Raw genomic sequence first — 24,207 nt, forward strand, 5'->3', positions numbered from 1 at the left:
GTCAAAGCAAGATAGAGTGTAAGAGTAAGGATAAAAGAGTAAAATAAGGAGGGGTGCATGCGAAATAGTTTGAGGCGGCAGGAAACAGATCTGAAATTGATGGGTCAAATTCAAATCAAAGTATCTTATGACCCGCTGACTCACTATTTCTTTCCCTAATTGACATCTCTAAATTCTCTACATTTCTATATATTAATTTATTGAAAAAAGACGTACTTTAAAATTTTAAAATAATTTAATTTAAATTTTCATCTTATCATTAAGATAATTTTTCAAAAATATTATAAAACATTTATAATTACAAGTATATAATCAGGCAAATGTTATGATGGACTCCATCCAGTTCAAAAAGAGTGTTCACTTACTAAATCAAGAAAGAATTAATCTTATTTTTTTAGATTTGCCCTTATTAAGTGTTAAGTGATCAAATTCCAATACTTATTTTAGAGATAATTTAGTCAAATCACTTATTTTTGCTTAGAAGTTAGTATTTTCTTAAGGGTATGCAAATGACCCAATTGACACTCTTTTTGAACCGAAGAGAGTATATGATTTTCTTTCTTAAATTGTGTGTCAGCCATACAATTTGAAACATATGGAGTAAATGGGGGCACTTCCCATCTCTCATCTGAAATTTCTATCTCATAAAAATTTACCGTGATTTCAATCGAGGCAGAGCCAAGATTTTTATTTAAAAATTCAAAATATGAAGAAATAAAACATATCTAGAGATTAAGAAGATTCAACTTCTACTATATACATAAAAAAAAAAAAAAAAAAAAAAATTTATTAACTATGTACATAATAAAAATTTCAACGAAAGATATTAACCTGACTCTTTTTGGATAAAGATAACTCTGCCGTTAGTTTAGATGACTATTCGTGCCTAATGTATAGTCAAATAATTAACGTACCATAAGTTAAACCTTCATAAGTATCAGAAATTAAGCTCGCAACTGCCATTCACTTAGCTTTTCTTTCTCTGTTTGAACTATTTTCGAAAAATCCAATGATACTCAAACTGTTAATTCAAGAAAATTTATGGATAGGTAGGATTTTTCAATATGGTGAGTAGACTATTGTACGATTACTAGAGTTGCCTTCACCTATAGATAATAAAGATTCAGTTTTTTCAACACGTTCCTTGACTGCACGTCCTCGTAGATTGCATGAATGCATGTTGAATAAATGGACATGCCAGTAAGGCACGTAAATGCAGTCTTACTCCACGTGAACTGAAACACACTACTCAAAAACATAAATCATCTCACTTCTAGGTAGGAAAAATAATACTCCGTCCATTCCATAATAAGTATCACCTTAGCTAAAAACACGCATATTAAAAAACCAATAATGCAATGTAAAGCTTACCAAATTACCCCTATATAATAAAAATAAATTACTTTTACCTTTTGATTATAGCATGCACAATAAATAAACATTTTGACATTGAAAATCCAACAATACCAAGTTACTATGTGGCTTTTCCAATCTATCATTTAGATATTACTTTATTGTCTAAGGATAGAATTGAAAAAACAAGTCAATTTATGTCTGTGACACTTATTATGGGACAAAAAAAATTAAGGTGACATTATTGGACGGAGGGAGTAATCTAAAACTACATAAGATCACATAAACATACTAATAATCATAAGAACGTAACAATTGGTCATGACTCGGAACAACTCGAGTCACGCCAATCAACCTCACCCTACCTTTACAACTGTGCAGATTGTACAGTCCTAGAAAGAGAACAACCCATACCAAGTTGTCGCTTCAGAGATACTTGATACCAGACTTCACTATTCATTCTATCTAGACTACGATTTTTTCTACTAACCCCATATCTATACCGAAAAGTAGCCAGTAAGTATTAAAAAGTAACTGTTAAAAAACTATGCTATCTATTATTTATAGGAGATGGTCATGTCTAAGGTGGACTAAGAAACTAGCAAGAAGCGTCAGTCAGCATTGCTAGTTGTAGTGTTGTCATCAGGCTTGGTCTTGTTAAATGATCTCTGGCTATCAAGAACTGGCATGTTAGCTTCAGTTGTTTTCTTTAGAACATCACCAGCTCCTTTATCGGCTCTTCGTGGACTTGTTAAATTCTTCTCTACATTTTCGAACTTAGCAGTGGCCAGCGGTTCTGTTCCAACGCTCTTTGTAACATTTGGTGCACCGATTGTGAGGCTAGCAGCTTCATCTCTAGAAGCATACCAATTATTGCCACAAGCAACACACTCCAGCTGAGATAACAAAAAGAAAAACCAGAAACAAGAAGCAGTCAGTGAAGCAATAAAATATTTGAGCAAGATGAAATTTTCCAATGGCGTATACACCATATGCAATCTTTTTTTTTTTTTTTTTTTTTCCTTTAAATACAAGTAAAACTCCAAAGTGACTACATAAGTTTAAGATACATAACGGGCAAAAAGGTCCCTATGCAAGGCAATTCCCTTCAACAGCTTGCATGGTGAGGATGATTTAGTATAATGCCAATGAGGTGGTGAATTAGCTTTACCCCGAGAACAGAAAAGAACTCTAAAGAGATCGATTACTGTCACAACATCTAAACATAACACGAACTCGTTTTAAGTACAAATCTCCTCCTCACTATTACCAACATATGAACGCTATACTCAAGAGATGTATCAAACACGATTCAACCAACTACTAAAAGTTTCAGGTGCAACAAGCAATTGCTATCATAGTAAACAGTTTTCCACCCCCTCTCCCAAAAAAGAAAATGAATGATACTATGACAGTAATAACAATGGGCTACAAGAAATATCCAAAAAGAAACATCATGATGCATGTATGAAGCAAGTCTATCTCAAACACCCATAAAAGGCTGCAAGGACAAACCGAGTAACGATCTCCATGTCCAGCCTGAATAATCTCCATGAGCCGCACTTTTTTCTCTGTGCATCTTTTGCAACGAGCATCAGTCATCTGTGCCACAAACAGATCAGAAGTGAGCAACAAGAAACAATATACTCAACCTGTGTAGAGTTTTTGTAACAAGCATCGCCATCTGTCACACAAACTGAATAGAATCGAGCAATAAGCTATGTCAACAAGAAATGTATCCCGTCTTATAACATGATCCAATTTTTGCCAACTATTGATGGCCAGATTTCTAAAACTCCTCTTTCGAGTTCTCAACATTAACAGATAATTCTACAGAATATAAGATGCTTTCAATACATTGAGAAGCTACATTCAACTTCATCAAAGAAAACAAAAAATGCTTAGCTGACAGAGAAAAGATGTCTTCCTTGGTTACAAGAAAAATTTTCAATCACATCTAGTGCATCTCAAAAAGGATACATGTGGCTGGTCCGCTGCTATGAGAAATAAACAACTAACTCTATCACCAAAGTACAAAACTAAAGTTTGCCCTAGTTAGTTAAACTAAATCCTGGTTAAAGACTCGGATGCCAAAAGCTATTAGGTTTAATGTTGTCAATACAAACGGAGCCACTACTAGGTTCAAGAAAATTTGGTCTCATCTGTATCAACATATGCAGTTCATTGACCTCTATCGAAAGGAAGATTTTATTTCAGCACTGTGGATCTGTAATAGAACACATTATGTCGCTGAATCTATTTGTAAAATTTCAACTGTGCACATTCTCTGTGCATGTTCCGTGTTCATCATGAGACTAATTCTTCAAAGTAAGTCCACGAATACCATCAGTATGTACCTACCGGACGAGCAGTAATGACAGTATATAAGCACGCATTTGTTTTGTTAATTTTTTAAAGAATCACAAATAAGCATATACTGAGCTTTTGAATCCGGAGTTCATCTACTCTATTGAGTCAACCTCAGAGTCATGTAGAAAATTCATCTAGTATTAGAGCCCAGCAGAACTCATAGCTTGAGTCACTCACACCCCTAGTTAGACAAAAAAAATTCATAATAATGGTGTCCACGCAAGTTCACGCACACCACGACTATTCACCGCGTATCTGCTTCCTCCCCACCAACACAGGTACTGGCTAATTTTGCCAACCAAGATTTAGGCAGATGAGAAAAGATCACCTAGCATTTTTTGTCTCGGTTGGAATTTAAACTTCATTAACCTAGGCTATAACGTCTTCCCTCCATAAAAGAGGAAAAGGAAGAAGAGCATACAAAGAGAAAAAGGAAGATGAGTATGTAATATAGCCAATGAGCTTAAGGAGCAAAATAATATAGTATAAACCTGTATGGGCTCTGGCTCCTCGGGCTGCCTGCTCGCTAACTCTTCTGCTGTTAGACCTTCCTGAGATAGAAAGGAAGGATAACATCAACTAAAGGAAGCATTCTGCTGACACCAATTTTCAGATTCCACAAAAGAAATAAGAAACTACAAACAGACAATTATGTCAACATTTTAGGATATCTGCATATGAAGCCCAAAAAACATATTAAAAAAATCCTCAAATTCAGTAAATTATTTCCCTGGACCCATACCTTTAGCTCATTTGGGGACATGTTCAGTATCTGAGAGGGATCCAACTCCCCTTTCAGAAGACGGCGTGCTAAGAGTGAATTGTTCTGGCAACAAATTTACAACATAGAAAAATTGAACAATTAGAAGGTAGAACATACCTACATAGAAAATTAAAAGAAGATTAATAAACTCATTGGCTCATCCCCCCACCCCCTAAAAAGGGTAATAACCTTAAGATTGAACGATAACTGTCTCATCTTCTGATTGTACTTCTGAAAATCAGATGAGAGGGCCTCGTGTGCAGCTTTCTCTAAAGAGACTACAGCAGGAACAGCACTGTCTGGCCATCGAAACATGTCACTCTGAAAACAATCCAACAGAACAATATTTCAAAGTAAATCAGCACAGATACTAGCAACTATAAATAAATTCTGTCAATCATCAAAATCATTGGAAAGAAGAATTCTTACATCAGCACCATTGTCTAGAGTGTCATTCACATGTTTTGCAGAATCAGTGTTACCCGTAAGATCAGCAGCATCTGAGCCCCCTTTTTCTTTTCCATCATTTTGTACATTATCCACAGGATTGCAGAAATACTGAATTGACTGCAGCAGTTTTTCCAGCCATTTGTCACGCTGTGTTTCACCCGTTAGGACTTTGAAGTTCAAGAGGATGGTGAAGTACTCTGATGCATTATTGGCACAACTGCCTGGAGTTTCTACTCTAGAATGACCCGATCTAGATGGTGCTTCATCATCTCTGGTGACATCCAAAGACATCATGCTCTTCTTCCTCAAAAGTCGCTTACTCTTAAATTGGTCTTCCTGACTAACAGGAGCTGTAGAATTATCCTCAGCTTCAATGTCAGGAAGATGCCCAATTCGTGCTATAGTCTTCTGAACAAGAAGATCAATCTCATGCTGTTTGGTATCTTCATAGTCCTTATCTGTTAACTTGAAAAGCCTCATCAGCTCGGTGTCATATACCTTCTGAACAATAAAACCAGGATGCTCTTTCCGTCTTGGAATCTGCTTGTTTAAAGGTATGAAGTGCACCACACACTTGTGCATGACCGACTCTGCCGGTACCTCATCTCGGTGAAAACTATAGAACAATTCCCTCGTGTCTCGTGATTGCCAACTTCCACCAGATTTTTTTAGTGCTTCCTCAGGTCGGTAAAACCATTGTCCTGTGACCCACATGTTCCCATCCTTCTTCTGAGTAATATCCTATTAGGGGAAAAAACTAATTGAGAATTAAAAAAAGATATTAACAGTGATTACCCACAGTAAAATAAACAGCCAGACAATAAAATGTTACCAATAATTTCATGCCAAAGCTAGAACAACGGTTCAGGAGGCTGCAGATAAAATACTGGTAAATTTTGACCAACCAAAAAAAGGGATAGTTGACTCTTCAAGAAACAGATTGCTCAACATTGGGAACTATCTGAGGGAAGAATCTCAATAGAGACTCATGTGTTGTCTCCCTCTATTCCTAAACTACTTACTAACCTAAAAAAACTAGAGCCTAGAGGAATAAAAAATTCTCAGGCAAATCTTTCCTCCCAACAACCACCCAGTGTAATCCCACAAAGTGGGGTCTGGGGAGGGTAGGATGTACGCAGACCTTACCTCAACCTTTTTGGGGTAGAGAAAAACATAGTCAATACAGGCAGCAAAGTATCAAGGTAGAAAATAAATGGAGCAACACATAGTAATACACACATAAGGATAATACTCTATGCGATACCTAGATACCATTACTTACCCAAAAAAAAAAAAAAAAAGGAGATGGCAATGGCTAACCACCCACCCACCCCCCCCCCCCCCCCGCGGCACACACAACGGGACAAAACTCAACTACCTACTAACCTTCTATCCTAATCTTCGATCTCCAAATCTTCCTATCAAAAAAAAAAAAAAAAAAAAAAAAAAAAAAAAAGGGGGTACCTGCATGTCTCCATGTCTAAATTTATAATGGATTCAATGAAGAGTCGGGGCACATACATTTGTTCCTAACTTCCTATACGGGATGAACTAAATCAATTGGAAATATCTAAAGCTTGGATCTTACAGTCTAAGACTCCAAACATGCCGTCAGCATAACAGAAATTCAGGATGAAGCAAACAACTAGATCTAAGAGAAAGACTCTAGACCAAGAAACCACAATACTTCCATGTGTTTCAGTGGCAAAACAGAAAATATGTAGCCACTTTATGTCATACCACTTGGGTGCAATTACTAATTAAGTTTTGCATCTTCCTGAAAAAAAGTTACCTTGATAATTGCCACATAAGGCTTCTGATTTTTTGCTTCTGGAACCAGGAGCACTGGATCCTCCTGTATAAGAACAAATTAGTAATAAGTGCAACAACATAGATCAACAGTAGCTGTATCACTTTAAGAAAACTCCTAGCCAATGCAATTAAAGCATTACTGTTCGAGGGAAAATGAAACAACCAAGTATAACTCCATGAAAGAAAACTATTTGAGTTGGCAGTGATTGCAAAACATTTCCTTCCTCTCATACCGACATCCAAGCACACCGAACCAAGCTTCTCCAATTGTATTCAAATCATAGTGATATACTTCTATGAGGACAGATATTAATTCAGATTTAACCAACCCTCTCATTTCTCCAACTCCTTACAATAAGTATGACTATATCAAACGATACTCATTAAATCAAAGAGAATCCAAATTTTGACTTTTTATGCTGCTAACAAGCCAAATATGTGGAAAATTCAGTATCACATGTCACGCAGGAATTCTCCACATCTGAACTAGCTATTTGCAGTATTTTATGATGTTGAAGTAAAGAGCAATCCAGGAATCCTTTTCCTATATCCTGATACACCTTAAAACCTATTAATAAACCAAACAACAACAGCATGGACCCATGAAATCCCCTCCTTCAAACATTATGGATGAAATATTTACCAAGTAAAATAATTTTCATAAAAGTTGTTTTTAAATCACTTTCTGGATTATTTTTCAATGTTTAGTCAAGTATAAAAGTAGATGACATGATAATCCTACCAGGTGAAAGAAACGGTAAGAGGATAGCGCTTTGGTGTACCATTTTCTTTTGTACAGAGAAGGCGCTAGAAATCAAAACCCTCCATTTGCTGAGATTCATATTGTAGATTATTAACTTTTGAAAGTTTAATGCATTTGCATTGATGTGTGCACTACCACTTATAACATACATCTACCTCTATAAGCAACAATTGCAATGACAAAGAGGTCTATAAGATTTTGGTAGAGGCTATATATATCAGTTGGAAAACTAACAATGTCTATTGAAATGATTTTTTAAACAAAACTTCCCTTAAGTGTAGCCAAAAACTTAAATACATCCTCAAATATTCAAGTTAACGAAAAACATCCTCAACACTTAAAAAAAAATTGACAGTTTCATCCAATCCTAACTGATCAAAGATTTAATGGAAAACCTTAACAGTCTGCAAAGGATCTTTTCATTACTAATTCTCTTTAATTCAATCTCCATAACAGAGATACATGTCGATGAATTTTTCCATCATACCAAATGCTACCAATGTGCAATAACATGTTTTCAAACCCTAATTCAGCTATATGACACGGAAAGGAGCCGTAATTTTTCTTTCCATTAATTTTATTTCCTACAGTTATTAGAAGCATTTTTCAATGAAACAAAACATAGAAATAGAACTTACAAGTCCATAGTGATTTCCAATGTACAATAACATGTTTTCAAACCCTAATTCAGCTAGATCTGTAATATTCAAAAACAGCAACAAAATTTCAATTAATTTTATTTCCTATACCTCTGTGCAATAACATATTTTCAAACCCTAATTCAGATAGATGACACGAAAAAGGACCTGTAATTTTCAAAAAATAGCAACAAACTTTCAATCAGTTTTATTTACCTACAGCTATTCAGAAGCATATTTCAATGAAACAGAACACAGAAATGAAACTTACAAGTTCATAACGATTTTTTTTTTTTCCGAAATTACAAGTTCATAGCGATTTCCATCATATCAAATACAAACCTCTGTGTGATCACATTTTCAAACCCTAATTCATCTAGAAATCATAGAAAGGAGCTCTAATTTTTCCCAAAAAACAGCAACAAATACAACAACAACGACAACATACCCAGTGTAATCCCACAAGTGGGGTCTGGGGAGGGTAAGATGTATGCAGACCTTACCTCTATCTTTGGAATAGAGAGGTTGTTTCTGATAGATCCTCAGGTCAAAAGAAATGTAACCGATACAGAAACTTAAGAAAAGAAAAAAGGACGGCAAAAATAGCAAATGTACAAAAATGCAGTAACATATATCAATACACATTAGCGGAAAAGAAACTACATGACTACCCTAAAACATACGACTAAAAGTAGGATAACACTCTGTTACCTACTAACCATCTACCCTAATCGTCGACTTCCACACCTTCCTATCCAAGGTCATGTCCTCAATCAACTGGAGCGCTGCCATGTCCTGTCTAATCACCTCCCCCCAATTCTTCTTCGGCCTACCTCGACCTCTCCTAACTCCTGCTATAGCCAACCTCTCACAAATAGGCTTAACATGTTTTCAAGCTCTAATTCAGCAAGATGTCATGGAAAGGAGCCCTAATTGTTCAAAAAACACAAACAAATTTTCCACAATTCAAAAGCAATATATCTTCCATCACATCAAATACAACCAATGTGCATTAACAAGTTTTCATACCCTAATTCAGCTAGATGTCACCGAAATGAGCTGTAATTTCAAAAAACAACAAAAATTTTCAATCAATTTATTTCCTACAGTCATTCAGAAGTGTTATTCGATGAAATAAAACAAAAAAACAGAATAACATGTTTTCAAACCCTAATTCAGCTAGATGCCACCGAAATGAGCTGTAATTTTCAAAAACAGTAACAAATTTTGAATCAATTTATTTCCTATAGCTATTCAGAAGCATTTTTCGATGAAACAAAACAAATAAAACAGAATAACATGTTTTCAAACCCTAATTCAACTAGATGTCACAGAAATGAGCTCTAATTTTTCAAAAAACAGCAACAAATTTTCAATTAATTTAATTTCCTAAAGTTATTGAGACGCATTTTTCAATTGAAATGAAATAACTTACAAGTTCATAGCGATTTCCGTCGTACTCGAAGGACTCATAGTGGTTTCTCCTCCCTTTACCTTTACCTGTAACCCTAGTTACCTCACCAATAGGCTTAGCATCTTCCATCAGTTCTTCTTCTTCTTCTTCTTCTTCTTCTTCTTCCTCCATTTCCGGTTCCTCTTCTTCTTCTTCGGCAACTTTCTTCAGTTTCTTCATCCTCTTTCCCCTACCTCTCTCCTCCACGTCATCATTCTCCTCATCATTTTCAAGCACTTTCCTCTTCTTCTTCTTCGGCACTTCTTCTTCTTCTTCGTCCTCGTTGAGACGAAGCTTCTTATGCTTTCTCTGATTCGCTGTTTTGTTGTTGTTATCATCGTTGTTGTTAGAGGCGGCGCGTGTAACACGCGTTAGCGGCACGTTATCTTCGTCGTCGTCGTCGCTTACCGTTACTGCAAGTCGCCGGTTTCCCATTTTTTGTTGGTTTACTATCGGTGATGTTTGTTTGTTTGTTGCGAGAGCCCAAAAAAAAAAAAAAAACAGAGGAGATTCTGCTATATTTGAATTTTTGACACATCAGTTTTATAAAAATGCTTCATGCGACAAGTAGGACAATAATATAATATATCTTACACCTCCACTAAGAAAATATTGTCCTGCTAAAAAGGGAAAATTACACTTCTACTAAGATAAGAAAATATTTTGGCCATCTAGTTCATATTTTGAGTTTGTTACCCAGTTTAGCTAAACATCTTTTGTATAAAATTATACACTTTTGTATAAGATTTATATATTATATATAATATTTTCTCTAGGTATAATCTTATACATATTGGCTACGTGGCTTAATCTTTTATGTTGGATTGTACATCTTTGAAATTTTTTCTAAAAATATTCATGAATTATTTGAACCAAGTTAATTTTGTCTTGCGTTGCGTTTTAAGAGTAAGGGATTGTTTGGTGGAGTGTATTTTTTATCGACTCACATAATCACTCAGCCCTTGAGAATGCAGCTTCTGCGGATTGAGGTTATTCCTCGTTAGAATGAGCCATGTGGTATGGAGGAGCAATCGAGCGTGCAAAGGGCAAGACCATTCTTTCGTCTAAGGATGCCTAACCGCCGCACGAATCATTCAAGGGGAGGCACGACACTGCGAAGTGGGTAGTTTATCTGGAGTGATTTAATAAGGTGTACTAGAATATGAATAGTACTGAATAGGGTACATCTTAACCTTTTTCCGTATTCCCCTCTACTTTGATCCTCTTATGTTGGAGCTAGTACTCATTTGGTGACTCGAACCCACGACCCTAGGATTATAGGTCGGAGTGTTGACCACCTGAGCCACCCTACTTGCCAGGTGCCTAGGTTGTAAACCCTATTAAACAAGGATTAAATAATATCAAAACTAATACATGTATTGTTTTCCCTAATATCTCCTACAAAACGACCCATAAAAGTATTACTAGCTCAAAAATACACTATAAATAACAAGTAGTTTAAAAGTACACTTCCTATGAACGGTGCCCCATTTGTTGTTGAATAATTCGAAATGGGACGTTTCTGCCTTTCGTTTAAAGGTGGGGGGTAAATGCATTAAGTCTTAATTGTAAAGATTTGAGCAGAAACTTATATTGCAGGATGTCACAGGACCAGATAAAATTGTTACAATTAAAGAATAAATGGAACAGATATGTTGGAGAACTTCCTGCTGTTGCTACTCTGACTTTCAGCAATTTCCTTCAAACTAGTCCAAGACTTCTTCTTTCGCTTACTGGATGTTGCGACAATTTTCTCAGCATCTGTCCTGGATGAACCATCCTGAGGTTCGACTTTCTTCTTGGACCCCGTTCTATATCTTTTCTTCCTCTTCGAGTCCAGCAAAGACGTAACTGGTACTGTTGGCAGCGGAGTTGCAGGACTAGCCATAGGATCATCTCCAACTATTTCAGATGAAACTACTACATCTGTCTTATTATCTTTATCGGTACTAGACACTGAAGCTTCGAATTGTTCAGACTTTTGTACTGCTGATTCAGTAGGGCCAACTTCTACCTTACCAATATTAGCCACTAATGGATCCAGCTGTTCACACTTTCGCATTGCTGATTCAGTAGGATTAACTCTTGCCTTATCAATACTGGCCCCTAATGTATCCAACTGTTCAGACTTTCGGGTTGCTGATTTAGCAGGGTCTACTCTTGAAGTTTTTGGTTTGGCAGGAAATAGCGTTTTCACATAGCCTCTTGGGGTTCCTCTCTTTAGATTCTGATCCGAGCAGAAATGGCACTCATATACAACACAGTTCTTTGGGGGAATACCAGATGTCTTGCGTTTCTTTCGTGCCTTTCTTTTGTTCTTCTCAATCCGTGCTGTACAGCTGTAGCCAGCCTGAAGGATAGATTCACACCTACGTAATATTAAATATAAGTTAGTATGCAAGCCGACAAAAAGGGATGAAAAGTCGACAATGGCTCATTCAACATGAAAGTGGCAAAAATTCGAAGTAATTATAATTTTTTAAGCAGAACAAATCAACTCCACACATACATTGTGATTTAAAATAGGAGAAATCAAAAGGAAGAAGTAAAAGCAACTCTAAAGTGCTCACGAGTTAGTTACTTCTTGATGATGGTTTATATATGTTGCCTTTTCCAGACATATATAGCTGTTACCAAAGCTCAAAAATAGCTCTGAAAATTTGAAAGTATTCAGGATGCTATGTACGAAGGATATTATATACCACATAAATGTGAAGTACTCCAAAAGCACACGAGTGATCTTTCTGAATCCCGGAGATGAAAATACCAGTTAGGTAAAGATGACACCAATTTTTTATTTTTGGTTTCTATTCTATCTTATTTATTTGTACGACCTCTAGAAATCCATGCAGATTTAGCTAAAGCTTAAAACAGGATGAAAGCAAAAAACCATATAAGTACTACCGACTAGTTGCTTATGGCTTGCCCCCAAGGCTTTGAGCTAGTTGTAAGAGTGTAGCTCAGGCTTTGAGCTAGTTGTAAAAGTGTAGCTCATGATATGTGGGTTAGGAGCACGTCCCGGGTTTGAATCCTGTTACAGATAAAAGCTTAGTATTTAAGTGGCAAGGGTTGGTTCCTAAACATACATACATGTGACATTAGACTGGGAAATGACAGAAGCTGCCTCCTTTTTGCAGAAAATGCAGAATGTGACATTAGATGATTGCAAGGAAGATTCTCAATGATATATGGCAGGTAAAGATGGAGCATTCACTGTTAAGGTATGCTATGACAACTACAAGAACTTTCAGTGGAATATGATGAAGAATGGCCTTGGAAAATGATATGGAAGACTAGAGTGCCAACGGAAGTGGCCTGTTTTGGCTGGCTTGCTGCCCTCGGAGCACGTTTAACGGAGGATAGGCTGCCGAAGATAGGATTTAATCTTCGCAGCAGGTGCTTTTTATGTGAGAATGCTAGGGAGCCGGTGGATCACTTGCTACTACATTGTAGCTGCTAGGGAGCCGGTGGATCACTTGCTACTACATTGTAGCTTTTCATGGCAGATTTGGTCTATATTATTTTGCATTTTCGGAGTTCAATGGGTATTGCCATCAAACTTTGGAGAGCTACTCCATATTTGGCAAACACAAAGAATTGATAGGAGACAAAAGAAGCTTTGTAGGACAGTCCTCTTATGCATAGCATGGAGCCATGGACTATATGGCTAGAAAGGAACAAAAGATGCTTTGATTGGAAGAGGGAATGTGTAGCTATTGTAAAATTTAAATGTATTCAAAATTTATTGTTTTGGAATAGTGAGTCTTTTGCTACTGATGTAGATCGAGTTTCTGGACTTGTTAGAGTCTATTGTTGCGAATGGTATGAAATTATGTTGTGAATGGGGTGATGAAAGAGAAGAGACCACATTCAAAATAATGATTCGTAAAGCTCATTGAACTCCTCAAATTGCCGTGACAAATGTTTATCAAGCAAACAAGAGGGAAAGCTAAAAAAACTATATCATAGTCGAAGCTTCAACTTAGAATGCTGACAAAAAATGAAAGTATAAACAAAAAGAAACTTCAACTTAGCAAGATTATCTTTTTTTCAGCTAAATAGAGCTTACAAAGAATGCTACAAGCAAGAGTAATCCGTGTCTTGCAACACAAACTTACGCATGACAAAAATTAACCTTCTTCAGATTGTGAGCTATGGAGAGAACCCAGGAACAAACAAAAAAATACACACATACAACCATCAGCAAATCAAAAAAAAACAAACACCCACATGTATAAAGAACATGTGGCTGCAAAACTCAATTCAAATAACACTTTATGATATCTTTATTTAATACTTACGACCCCATCACAATTCAATTCATATAACACTTCCATCATACTGAACCAATATCCAAAAAGTCATTCATAAATGCAAGAGAGAGATAACCAGAACTATAGAGGGATCCTAAGTTGCACGGACTCTTCACTTTGGACGCCGCACCTGTGTGGGATTCTCCCAAAATAACTACTTTTGGAGAATCCAAGACGCACCCGTTGATATTTTTTAAGAGTCCGACCAACATAGGAGGGAACCAAAGAAAAAATACACACATAACCATCAGCATATCAAAAAAACCAAATGTATCACAAACATGTAGCTGCGAAACACAATTCAAATACTAACACTTTATGATATTTTCAATCAATACTTACTATGCTATCACACTTCAATTCATATAATACTTCCATCATATTGAACCAACATCCAATTTTTAAGCCATCACAAAATTAAAAGAAGTTAAAAATCATCCATAAATGCAAGAGCGACATAACCTAAAATAAATAAAAAGCTCGAATTTATGCAAACTTCAGTCATGTAGCTGTGAAACTCAATTCAAATAACACTTGTTGATATTTATAACTAATACTTACATCGCCATCACACTTCAATTCATATAACACTTCCATCATATTGAACCAATATCAAATTTTTAGGCAAGAAGTTAAAAGTCATTGAGATATAATCCCAAAAAAAAAAGGGTCAAATCTTTGACAAGTAAATAATGAAGGGTCAGGAGGAACACCCAATAACTCAGCTGATGCTGCTAATCTCTGACTAAAGAATGCACCAAGTGAAGGTATGGAAGCTTCTCCACTGGTCCAAGCAGCAAGATTCTTTATATGCTCCAATTTGAGCATTGATTTTGGATTAAATGTTAAAAGATCAACTCCAGCTCCTTGTTATTTAATTTAGTGCTTAACAGTAGAGTCTTTAGTTGTTAGTCTAATGTTTCCCTGTTAGTAATTAATTACTGTGCAGTTACATGTTCCTTAGCATGTAATACCACTATTAGTCTTAGTGCCTAGTGGTTAGTGGAAGTTTCCTAGTTTTATGGTTAGTAGGTTGTTGTGTTATTAACCAAGTAGCACGTTTGGATGCCTATATAAAAGGTCATCATGTATCTTAAATATATGCAATTGCTAAGTTAATTTATTAGCTTTTGTTTGTCCCCGTCTTTTTTTTTCCAGATATTTTGCCTCTAGTGTTAATTCATTAAAAAGCTTCCCAGATTGTTGTGTCTATGTTCAACAATTTGGTATCAAGAGCAAGGTTCTTCTGTGGGAAATCATTTACTGTAGTTTTTTTTTTGAGATTTTTATTGTCGACACAATGACGGACCTTCAAGCTGTCCGCGGAATGAAAAAGCTCAACAACCGCAACTACAGTACATGGTCAACTTGCATAATGTCTTACATGCAAGGGCAAGATCTGTGGGAGGTTGTCAACGGCAGTGAGGTGACACAACCAGCAGCAGAAGATGCAAACGGCATGTTGCTGAAATGGAAAATAAAAGCGGGAAAGGCTATGTTCGCTTTGAAGACCATGGCCGAAGAGAATGTGCTAGAGCACATAAAAGACGCCATCACCCCAAAGCAAGCTTGGGATACATTCGCCAAGCTATTTTCAAAGAAAAATGATACTAGGCTTCAACTCTTAGAGAGTGAATTACTCTCAGTAGAACAAGGCAAGATGACAATTGCACAATACTTTCATAAGGTTAAGATGCTATGTCAGAGTAAGATCCAATCGGAGAGACGAGGATGAAGCGGATCATCATCGATGGTCTGAAGCCTGAATATAGAGGCTTCATTCCTGCTGTACAAGGGTGGCAAAATCAGCCCTCACTTGTAGAATTCGAGAATTTGCTAGCAGGTCAAGAAGCCTTGGCAAAGCAAATGGGAATAGCTTCACTGAAGGGTCAAGAGGAAGCACTCTATGCCAATAAAGGAAGCTGGAATTTCAAGCAGCATGGTCCCAGTGGATCTAAGAAGAACAATGACGAGATGGGAGGTCGTCAAGGCAAATGAAGCACTCGTGGAAGGGGTGGTTCGAAGAGTCAAAGCCGGGGCAAAAGGTTTGAAGGGAAATGCTACAATTGAGAGAAGAAGGGACATATGGCCAAAGATTGTAGGTCAAAGAAAAAGACTGGAAATAATGCTGCCACTTCCAAGGTTGAAGAAGAGTGGGATGCTGAGGCTTTCTTTGCGGCAGAAGATGAGGACCTAGCATTTAAAACTATAACATCCAGTCAAATTGACTATGAAAAAGATTGGATTGTTGATTCTGGTTGCTCAAATCACATGACAGGTGACATGGAAAAGTTGCAAACTTTGTCGGAGTACAAAGGAAACAGAGTGGTGGTGACAGCCAACAACTCGAAGTTACCGATAGCTCATGTAGGTAGTACAATTGTCTCTCCCCAGTCTAATGAAGAACTGCCGCTTCAAAATGTCTATCATGTCCCAGGTATGAAGAATAATCTACTTTCGGTAGCACAATTAACATCTTCTGGACATTTTGTATTGTTTGGTCCACAAGATGTGAAGGTATATCACGACCTCGATGTTATAGAAGAGCCGATGATGAAGGGACAAAGATTACAGTCGGTCTACGTGCTATCAGCGGAGACTGCATATGTAGAAAAGGCAAGGAGAAATGAGACTGCAGATATATGGTACATGCGATAAGTCATGTCAGTTATTCCAAGCTTGATGTAATGATGAAGCAGTCAATGGTTAAAGGACTTCCCCACATTGAAGTAAGATCAGATATTATATGTACAGGCTGTCAATATGGAAAAGCTCACCAGCTACCGTACGAAGAGTCCAAATTTAAAGCGAAAGTACCACAAGAGTTGATCCATTCTGATGTTAAGCAAGCCTCCATTGGTGGGATGAGATACATGGTGACCTTTATTTACGATTTCTTCGGGTACGTGTGGGTTTATTTTATGAAGGAGAAGTCTGAAACTCTTTCAAAATTTAAAGAGTTCAAGGAGGAAGCGGAAGCGGAGGTGGGCAGAAGAGTTCGTTGTCTACGCACCGACAACGGGGGAGAGTACATTTCAGATGTATTCTCACTTCGGGTGTGCAGAATATGCCATCAGTTCACATGCTCAAGTACACCACAACAAAATGGTGTGGCAGAAAGGAAGAACCGACACTTAGCTGAAACATGTTGTAATATGCTTCACGCCAAAAATGTTGCTGGACGATTTTGGGCAGAAGCAATGAGAACGGCTGCATTTGTGATCAATAGGCTCCCTCAGCAAAGGTTATGTTTCCTATCACCTTTTGAAAAATTATGGAGCATGAAGCCTACTGTTAGTTATCTCAAAGTTTTTGGATGTGTATGCTATGTGTTTGTACCTGATCACTTACATAGCAAGATGGACAAGAAGGCTATTAGGTGTATCTTTGTAGGATATGACAATTAAAAAAAAAGGGCGGCGATGTTGTGATCCAACAACAGGGAAGTGTTATACTTCTCGGAATGTGGTGTTTGATGAAGCTTCTTCATGGTGGTCTTCGGATAATGAAGTGTTACCAGATTCCGATGTTTTCAAAGGTGTGGTGGACTCATCCCAGATCCAGTTGAGTCTAGGTGAAGTTGAAGGTGCAGCTATTGAAGATAATGTTGAAGAAGGCGTGACTCAAAATCCTTGGCAAACTGGTTTGTACCAACAACCAGAAGAAGGCAAGCAATGTGGATAAAGTGCACCACCTCCACTTAAAAGGCCAACAAGAACCAGAAAGCAAAATCCCAAGTATGCCGATGCTGCCATAGCAGAAGAAGTAAATGAAAAAGAACCAGAAACTTTTGAGGAAGCGTTTCAAAATTCGAAGTGGATTAAAGCTATGGAGGAGGAAATCGATGCGCTAGAACGAAATCAAACTTGGGAGCTCGTGACAAAGACGAAGGATGTCAAACCTATTTCGTGTAAATGGGTTTACTAGATAAAGCGTCACACAGATGGATCAATTGAAAGGTACAAAGCTCGTCTTGTAGCTTGGGGGTTTTTCTCAGCAATATGGACTAGAGTATGATGAAACGTTTAGTCAGTGGCAAAGCTTACAACTGTTCGGGTCCTACTTGCACTTGCAGCTAGTAAGGATTGGAACCTGTGGCAAATGGACGTAAAAAATGCATTTCTGCATGGAGAGTTGGATAAGGAGATTTACATGTGTCAACTGATGGGTTTTCAGAGTCAAGATCATCCCGAGTATGTGTGTAAGCTTCGAAAGGCACTCTATGGATTAAAGCAAGCGCCAAGGGCATGGTATGGTAAGATTGCTGAATTTCTTACTCATAGTGGTTATTCAATAACACCAGCAGATTCCAGCCTGTTTGTGAAAGTTGTCGGCAGAAAACTAGCTACCGTGCTGGTATATGTGGATGATCTAATTCTAACAGGAGATTGTGAAGAAGAAATTCTCCGTACAAAGGAGAATTTGTCAGTACGCTTCCAGATGAAGGAACTCGGACAGCTCAACCATTTTCTTGGCTTGGAGGTTGATCGTAGTGAAGAAGGAATTTATTTGCATCAGAAAAAATATTCCAAAGATCTGTTGAAGAAGTTTGGGATGTTTAATTGCAAACCAATATCAACACAACACCGCTGGAGCCAAATGCTAAGATGTGTGCTCATGATGGGAAGGACCTGGAAGATGCAACAATGTATCGACAATTGGTGGGTAGTTTGATCTACTTGACTTTAACAAGACCCAACATCTCTTACGTAGTTGGTGTGATGAGTCGATACATGCAAAATCCAAAGAAACCTCATTTAGAAGCAGTTCAAAGGATTTTGAGATATATCGAGGGTACATTTGGATATGGTATTATATACAAGAAAGGTGGAGATTGTAAGTTAGTTGGCTACTGTGATGCTGACTATGCAGGTGATCATGACACCCGACGATCGACTACTGGATATGTCTTTATGCTTGGGTCTGGAGCAATTTCATGGTGCAGCAAGAGGCAACCAACTGTGTCGTTGTCAACGACAGAAGCGGTATACCGAGCAGCAGCAATGGCAGCTCAAGAAAGTACTTGGATTATAAAGTTGCTGAAGGATTTGCATCAGCCAATGGAGTATGCAATTCCGTTATATTGTGACAACCAGTCGGCGATACGCTTGAAGGAGAATCCAATGTTTCACGCTAGGACTAGCATGTGGAGGTACATTACCCACTACAAGAGAACATGGAATTAGCTACGGAATTTGTCGGTAATCCCTAGCCAATCGTCGCTAAATAGCTCCTCGCTTATTAGAATTTTTTATAATCCGTCGCTAATCCGTAGCTAAATGAGATTAGCATGGGATTTTTACTGTTTAGCTACGAAATTTTGTCCGTCGCTAATTTCTTGTTTTCTAGTAGTCAACTTTAAATGCTAATATGGAGAGCAACTCCAGCTCCTTGTTATTTAATTAGTACTTAATAGTAGAGTCTTTAGTGGTTAGTCTAATGTTTCCCTGTTAGTAATTAATTACTGCGTAGTTACATGTTCCTCAGCATGTAATACTACTATTAGTCTTAGTGCCTAGTGGTTAGTGGAAGTTTCCTAGTTTTATGGTTAGTAGGTTGTTGTGTTAGTAACCAAGTAGCACGTTTGGATGCCTATATAAAAGGCCATCATGTATCTTAAATATATGCAACTGCTAAGTTAATTTATTAGCTTTTGTTTGTCCCCTTCTTTTTTTTTTTTCCAGATATTTTGCCTTTGAGTGTTAATTCATTAAAAAGCTTCACAGATTGTTGTGTTTGTGTTCAACGTTAACATGGCTTGTTTCTTCTTCCCAATTCCAACTAACTCTTCTCTTAATGTAATTGAACCAGGTGTTGTACCAACCCCTTTCTTTTTTGATGATTTCTTACACATAATTCAAAGTTGCAGTCCTTACCTCGCTATCATCCGTAGCAGTAGTATTGCTATTTAGTACTTGCATAGTATCTTTTACTTCGTTTTATTTGTTACTTGTTGCTTTATTGGTTGTTTTTATCTTGCCACTTCATTGTCAATCTTTTTTCCCTTTAACTTGTCTTTGGTACTTTGTTGTGCTGAGGGTCTATCGGGAACAACCTCTCTACCCCAACAAAAGTAGGGGTAATGTCCGCAGACATCCCACCCTACCCAGACCCCACTTGTAGGATTACACTAGGTATGATGTTGTTGTTACTTACATTGCTATTACACTTAAATTCATTTAACACTTGCATCATATTGAACCAATACAAGCCATCACAAAATTAAAAAGACTGTATACACGAATTCAAGAAAGATATAACCAAAAAATTTAAAAAGGTCAAACCTTTGACAAGTAAACAATGAAGGGTCTGGAGGAACACCCAATAACTCAGTTGATGCAGCTAATCTCTGCCCAAAAAATGCAGCGAGTGAAGGTATGGAAGCTTCTCCACTAGCCCAAGTAGCAAGATTCTTAATATGTTCCAATTTGAGCATTGATTTAGGATTAACATGGGTTTGTTTCTTCTTCCCAATGCCACCTAATTCTTGTCTTAGTGTAATTGAACCACCAACTCCTTTCTTTCTTGATGATGATGATTTCTTACCCATTGTTCTTCTACTGTGAATATTGCTGGACTTGTTAAGGAACAAGCCGACTTGTTTTGGGTATGTGAAGCAGATGGGGTCCTTATTCGGTGGTGGTCTTAATTTTTGCCCTGCTGGTCTTTACATTTTGCATACCTGAGTTTCTTGGGGCATTTTATTAAAAGAGATCCAGAACACTAAAAAAAAAATTAATAAAACAGAGTTTCATAGCAAAATTAGATATATTCAGGCAAAAATTAGGCTTTAAGGCCTAACTTTTATAAAATTTCAACATAGTAAAAGAAAATGGACAATTTGCAGTAATGCCCTTATTTTGAGGTGGTCTTTAATTTTTGTCAATCAAGATGATAGTATTTAACTTTTGTCCTTCGCCTAAAATTTAAGAGTTTATTAATAATATCACAATTCGAATTGATTATTCTAAAGTTTAACAGTGAAAATTAAACAAAAAATTGAATATTTGAACGGCGTATTCACTTGATAACAATTAAATATCAAGCGAGTCGTCCAATGAGGATTGGTCTTTAATTGATCGCAAAATTCAATCAATAGTTTAACAATAACTTACTAATCTAGTGATAATGGAATCAATGTTGTTTGATTATAAAATTTGAACAGTTTGATAACAATTGAACATCCAAACCCTCGATAAGTTCTAATGTAAACAAAAAATTGTTAAACAACTTCGTGTTGTTTAACAAACTACTATGCCAATCGATGTTTGCTAAGGGTGTCATGGGGGACGGTTTTTGATCGACCAAAATTATAACCGTTCTAATGTAAACCCATAAACAACTTCGTGTTGTTTAACATAAACAACTACTATTTGCTTAAGCCGATTGTTTGCTAACCCATCTCGGCCCACTACATTTTAGGGGGACTAGCTTGGGGGGATGGGGATGGGAGGACAAGGAGTTGTTTAAGCAACAATAGTTGGGACTTTTATTTTTGGGTTTTTGGTGTAAATTAAAAAAAAACGGTAAATTAAAAAACTTACCCTAAGTTTACAAATATTTTAATTCAACTCCATCTCTTCGAAAAGGGAAATAGAAATCCCCGTCCATTTCACTCTCAAACATCCCTTTTAGCTCCGATCTTGAATCCGAAAAAAAAAAATTAATCGTGCTTCATAGCAAAATTAGATATATTCGGCAAAAATTAGGCTTTAAGGTCCTAAAATTTCAACGGTCCAAAATCTTTAATTTTTGTCAATCGAAACAAATTATTATTTTTTTTTTCTAGCCGAAAATTAAACAAAATTGAGGGGGCCCACCCCAACGGCTCCCTCCCTAACGGTCCCCTAAGGGTGTTTTCCCACTTTCCCAACACTACATTTTGGGGGGCTTGGGGGATAGAGTCGTTTCCCCCCTCCCCCAACCCCAAATTTCTCGCCCCCCCCCCCCCCCCCCCACTTTCCCAAACTTTAATTCCCCCAAAGTTTTATTAAATACACTTTAACTCGAATTCTAAACTATAAATACTCCCATTGTAATTCATTTTTTTACACAATTCTCTCAACAATCTCTCAATCTCTCTCTAATATTGTTATTATCTTCAAGTGTTGTTGTGAATTGTGGAAGATTTTGATTTTGGAGCAACTTTGAAGCTTCAATTTCAAGTTTCAATCTCAACATCTACTATGGTTACGTCTGCTTTACGCAGATGTTTGGTACAATCGTTCCATCCCTTATTTATTTAATTCTTGCATTTAATTTGCGTTTTTTATTTGAATTAATTGTCATACTTTATTTTATTTATTTTTTAAAAAATTATATATTATGGCTTCCAAAAAATTGTCTCAAATGAAGAATTATGTTAGTACGCATATTGGTGGTGGTAGTAGTAGTGAGCCTAAACGTGGTAGTTCCAGTAAACAGAAAGTTAGACCTATTGTTAGAAAAAATACAAAAGATTTTACTCATGTTGATGAAACTGATTTTCAAAACCCCCGGTTTTATTGATGTTTTTCCTAATGAATCTAGAGGTGTAGATCATGAATTAGAAAATGAGGCTAATGAACGAGCTTATGGTAATATTGATTTAGATGAATATGAAAATGATGAATTAGAAGAAGGAGAGGAACTAGATTTAGAAGACACACTAACTAGTCTTGTTACCAAAGCTCCAACGCAGACACCATCTCAGTCTAGAGCTGACCTTCCCTCTAAACCTCCTACTCGGGGTAAGACTAAGGTGGATCGTCCTAGACAAAGTCCTTGTTGGAAATTCATGACTTATGATAAAGAAAATGCACTTGCACAATGTCATAAATGTAAATCATTCTTTAATCACCGATCCGGTGGAGGGAAAAGTGGGACAAGTGGTTTAGCGAGACACTTGAGAAAATGTGTTGGAAGACCATTTTTTGTAGCTCTAGCGGAAGCAGGTCTTAAGGTGGATAATCCTAGCCGCGCCTCTGCTAATGTCATTCCTGGTGGATCCACTGGGGGTTCTAATATGGTCCAACAAACTTTAAATGTTGCTAATCCTGCTATCACACAAATTGCATATAATACAGATAGAGACCGCGAAAAACTAGCTAAAATGGTCGCGGTCTGTGGCTTACCTTTTAGTTTTCCTTCTAACCCTGGTTTTGTGCATTATATTCAATCTATGTATAACCCTGGTTTTAAAGGAATTCCTAGATCCACTATTAGACCAGATGTTTTTAAATTTCAAGGTGATTATTGACAGTATATGTGTTGCATGTTTTATCACTTAGATACTAGAGTGTCTATCACTTCTGATATAGGCCATAGTGTTAATGGCAATGATTATTTATGTGTTACAGCACACTGGATTGATCATAACTGGCATTTGCAAAAAAGTATACTTGGTTATAAATATGTTGATGAGAAAAAAACCGGTTCTTATATAGCTCAAATGTTCAAGGAGTTTTGCAATTATATGCTCTTCTAGATAAAGTTTTTACTGTCACATTTGATAATGCTTCTTCAATGACTAAAGATATGGTGGCTGTTAGAATTTGTCCAATTTATGCTAATATTTTCCATACTAGATGTGCATGCCATGTTTTTAATCTAGTTGTAAAGGATGGTCTTGATTTATTTAGTAGAAGTTTTAAGAAAATAAGATATGCTTGCCAATATATTTTTGCTGCTCATAAAGCTAGTAGAATTAATGAATTTAAAAAATCATGTCTTATAGAAAAATTGCCTGTTAGAAAGGTTCCAAGAGAAGTTTGTACTAGGTGGAATAGCACATATGAAATGCTATTAGTTGCTCATGAACATAGAAAACCCCTTCAAAATGTTTTCAATGCACATCATTATGATCTTTCCGATCAAATAAAAGAAGATGTCTGGGATGAAATTCTTAAGCTTATTATTTTCTTAGAAATTTTTTATATTGCAACAAAATAATTTTCCGGAGTATATTATCCTACTATTGTACAAATGTTATTTTATATTTGTGGACTAACAAAATTATTTGCAAAATATAGGAAAATAGATAGTTATACTGAGGCAATTGATGAAATGGTTGTGAAATTTAAAAAAAAAAAGTTTTTTTTTCCCTATTCCCGAAATATATTTAATTGCTTGTGTGTTAGATCCGACTTTAAAATTACAAGGTGCTAAGGGACTTGTTCGAAAAATTTATATAAATTTAGATATTGATGAAACAAGAGAAGGACCAACTTGTGAAGAATGTGAAAATAGCATATATCCTAGTTTTAGATTTCTTTATGATAGATATAAATCTTTTGAAAGAAATGAAATTATAC

The 24,207-nt window shown here is 36.6% G+C and overlaps 3 protein-coding genes across 4 annotated transcripts; 1 reads left to right on the forward strand and 2 right to left on the reverse strand.

Annotated features, from left to right (window-relative positions):
• Nucleotides 1-1,603: 1,603 nt before the first annotated feature.
• LOC132030536 (chromatin structure-remodeling complex subunit RSC1-like) lies at nt 1,604-10,133 on the reverse strand. Its single transcript, XM_059420215.1, has 8 exons — nt 9,585-10,133; nt 6,729-6,791; nt 4,916-5,677; nt 4,676-4,807; nt 4,466-4,549; nt 4,215-4,274; nt 2,869-2,955; nt 1,604-2,249 (listed from the first exon to the last, which is right to left on the reverse strand). The coding sequence occupies exons 1-8, from the start codon at nt 10,035-10,037 to the stop codon at nt 1,965-1,967; spliced, it is 1,926 nt and encodes a 641-aa protein (XP_059276198.1). The 5' UTR covers nt 10,038-10,133; the 3' UTR covers nt 1,604-1,964.
• An 825-nt stretch (nt 10,134-10,958) lies between these two features.
• On the reverse strand, nt 10,959-20,599 carry LOC132030538 (uncharacterized). 2 transcript variants are annotated; one of them, XM_059420216.1, is made up of 2 exons: nt 20,200-20,599; nt 10,959-11,971 (listed from the first exon to the last, which is right to left on the reverse strand). In XM_059420216.1, the coding sequence occupies exons 1-2, from the start codon at nt 20,463-20,465 to the stop codon at nt 11,233-11,235; spliced, it is 1,005 nt and encodes a 334-aa protein (XP_059276199.1). In that variant the 5' UTR covers nt 20,466-20,599; the 3' UTR covers nt 10,959-11,232. The 2 variants fall into 2 exon arrangements, with proteins under 2 accessions (XP_059276199.1, XP_059276200.1); XM_059420217.1 differs by lacking the exon at nt 20,200-20,599 and adding an exon at nt 14,592-14,779.
• On the forward strand, nt 18,257-20,174 carry LOC132030540 (secreted RxLR effector protein 161-like). Its single transcript, XM_059420220.1, has one exon. The coding sequence runs from the start codon at nt 18,523-18,525 to the stop codon at nt 19,099-19,101; it is 579 nt and encodes a 192-aa protein (XP_059276203.1). The 5' UTR covers nt 18,257-18,522; the 3' UTR covers nt 19,102-20,174.
• Nucleotides 20,600-24,207: the final 3,608 nt, after the last annotated feature.

Source organism: Lycium ferocissimum, chromosome 9 (genome assembly GCF_029784015.1).
Source record: "Lycium ferocissimum isolate CSIRO_LF1 chromosome 9, AGI_CSIRO_Lferr_CH_V1, whole genome shotgun sequence".
NCBI lineage: Eukaryota > Viridiplantae > Streptophyta > Magnoliopsida > Solanales > Solanaceae > Lycium > Lycium ferocissimum.

Bases quoted from the DNA above. Each gene is read 5' to 3' on its own strand.
- LOC132030536 (XM_059420215.1), bottom strand. From the start codon at position 10,037: ATGGGAAACCGGCGACTTGCAGTAACGGTAAGCGACGACGACGACGAA. The intron at 5,678-6,728 runs GTAACTTTTTTT...TTCCCCTAATAG, and splicing joins CTTATGTGGCAATTATCAAG to GATATTACTCAGAAGAAGGA. The intron at 4,550-4,675 runs GTTATTACCCTT...ATTTGTTGCCAG, and splicing joins AGTTATCGTTCAATCTTAAG to AACAATTCACTCTTAGCACG.
- LOC132030538 (XM_059420216.1), bottom strand. From the start codon at position 20,465: ATGGGTAAGAAATCATCATCATCAAGAAAGAAAGGAGTTGGTGGTTCA. The intron at 11,972-20,199 runs GTTTGACCTTTT...AATATTACGTAG, and splicing joins TCATTGTTTACTTGTCAAAG to GTGTGAATCTATCCTTCAGG.
- LOC132030540 (XM_059420220.1), top strand. From the start codon at position 18,523: ATGTGTGCTCATGATGGGAAGGACCTGGAAGATGCAACAATGTATCGA.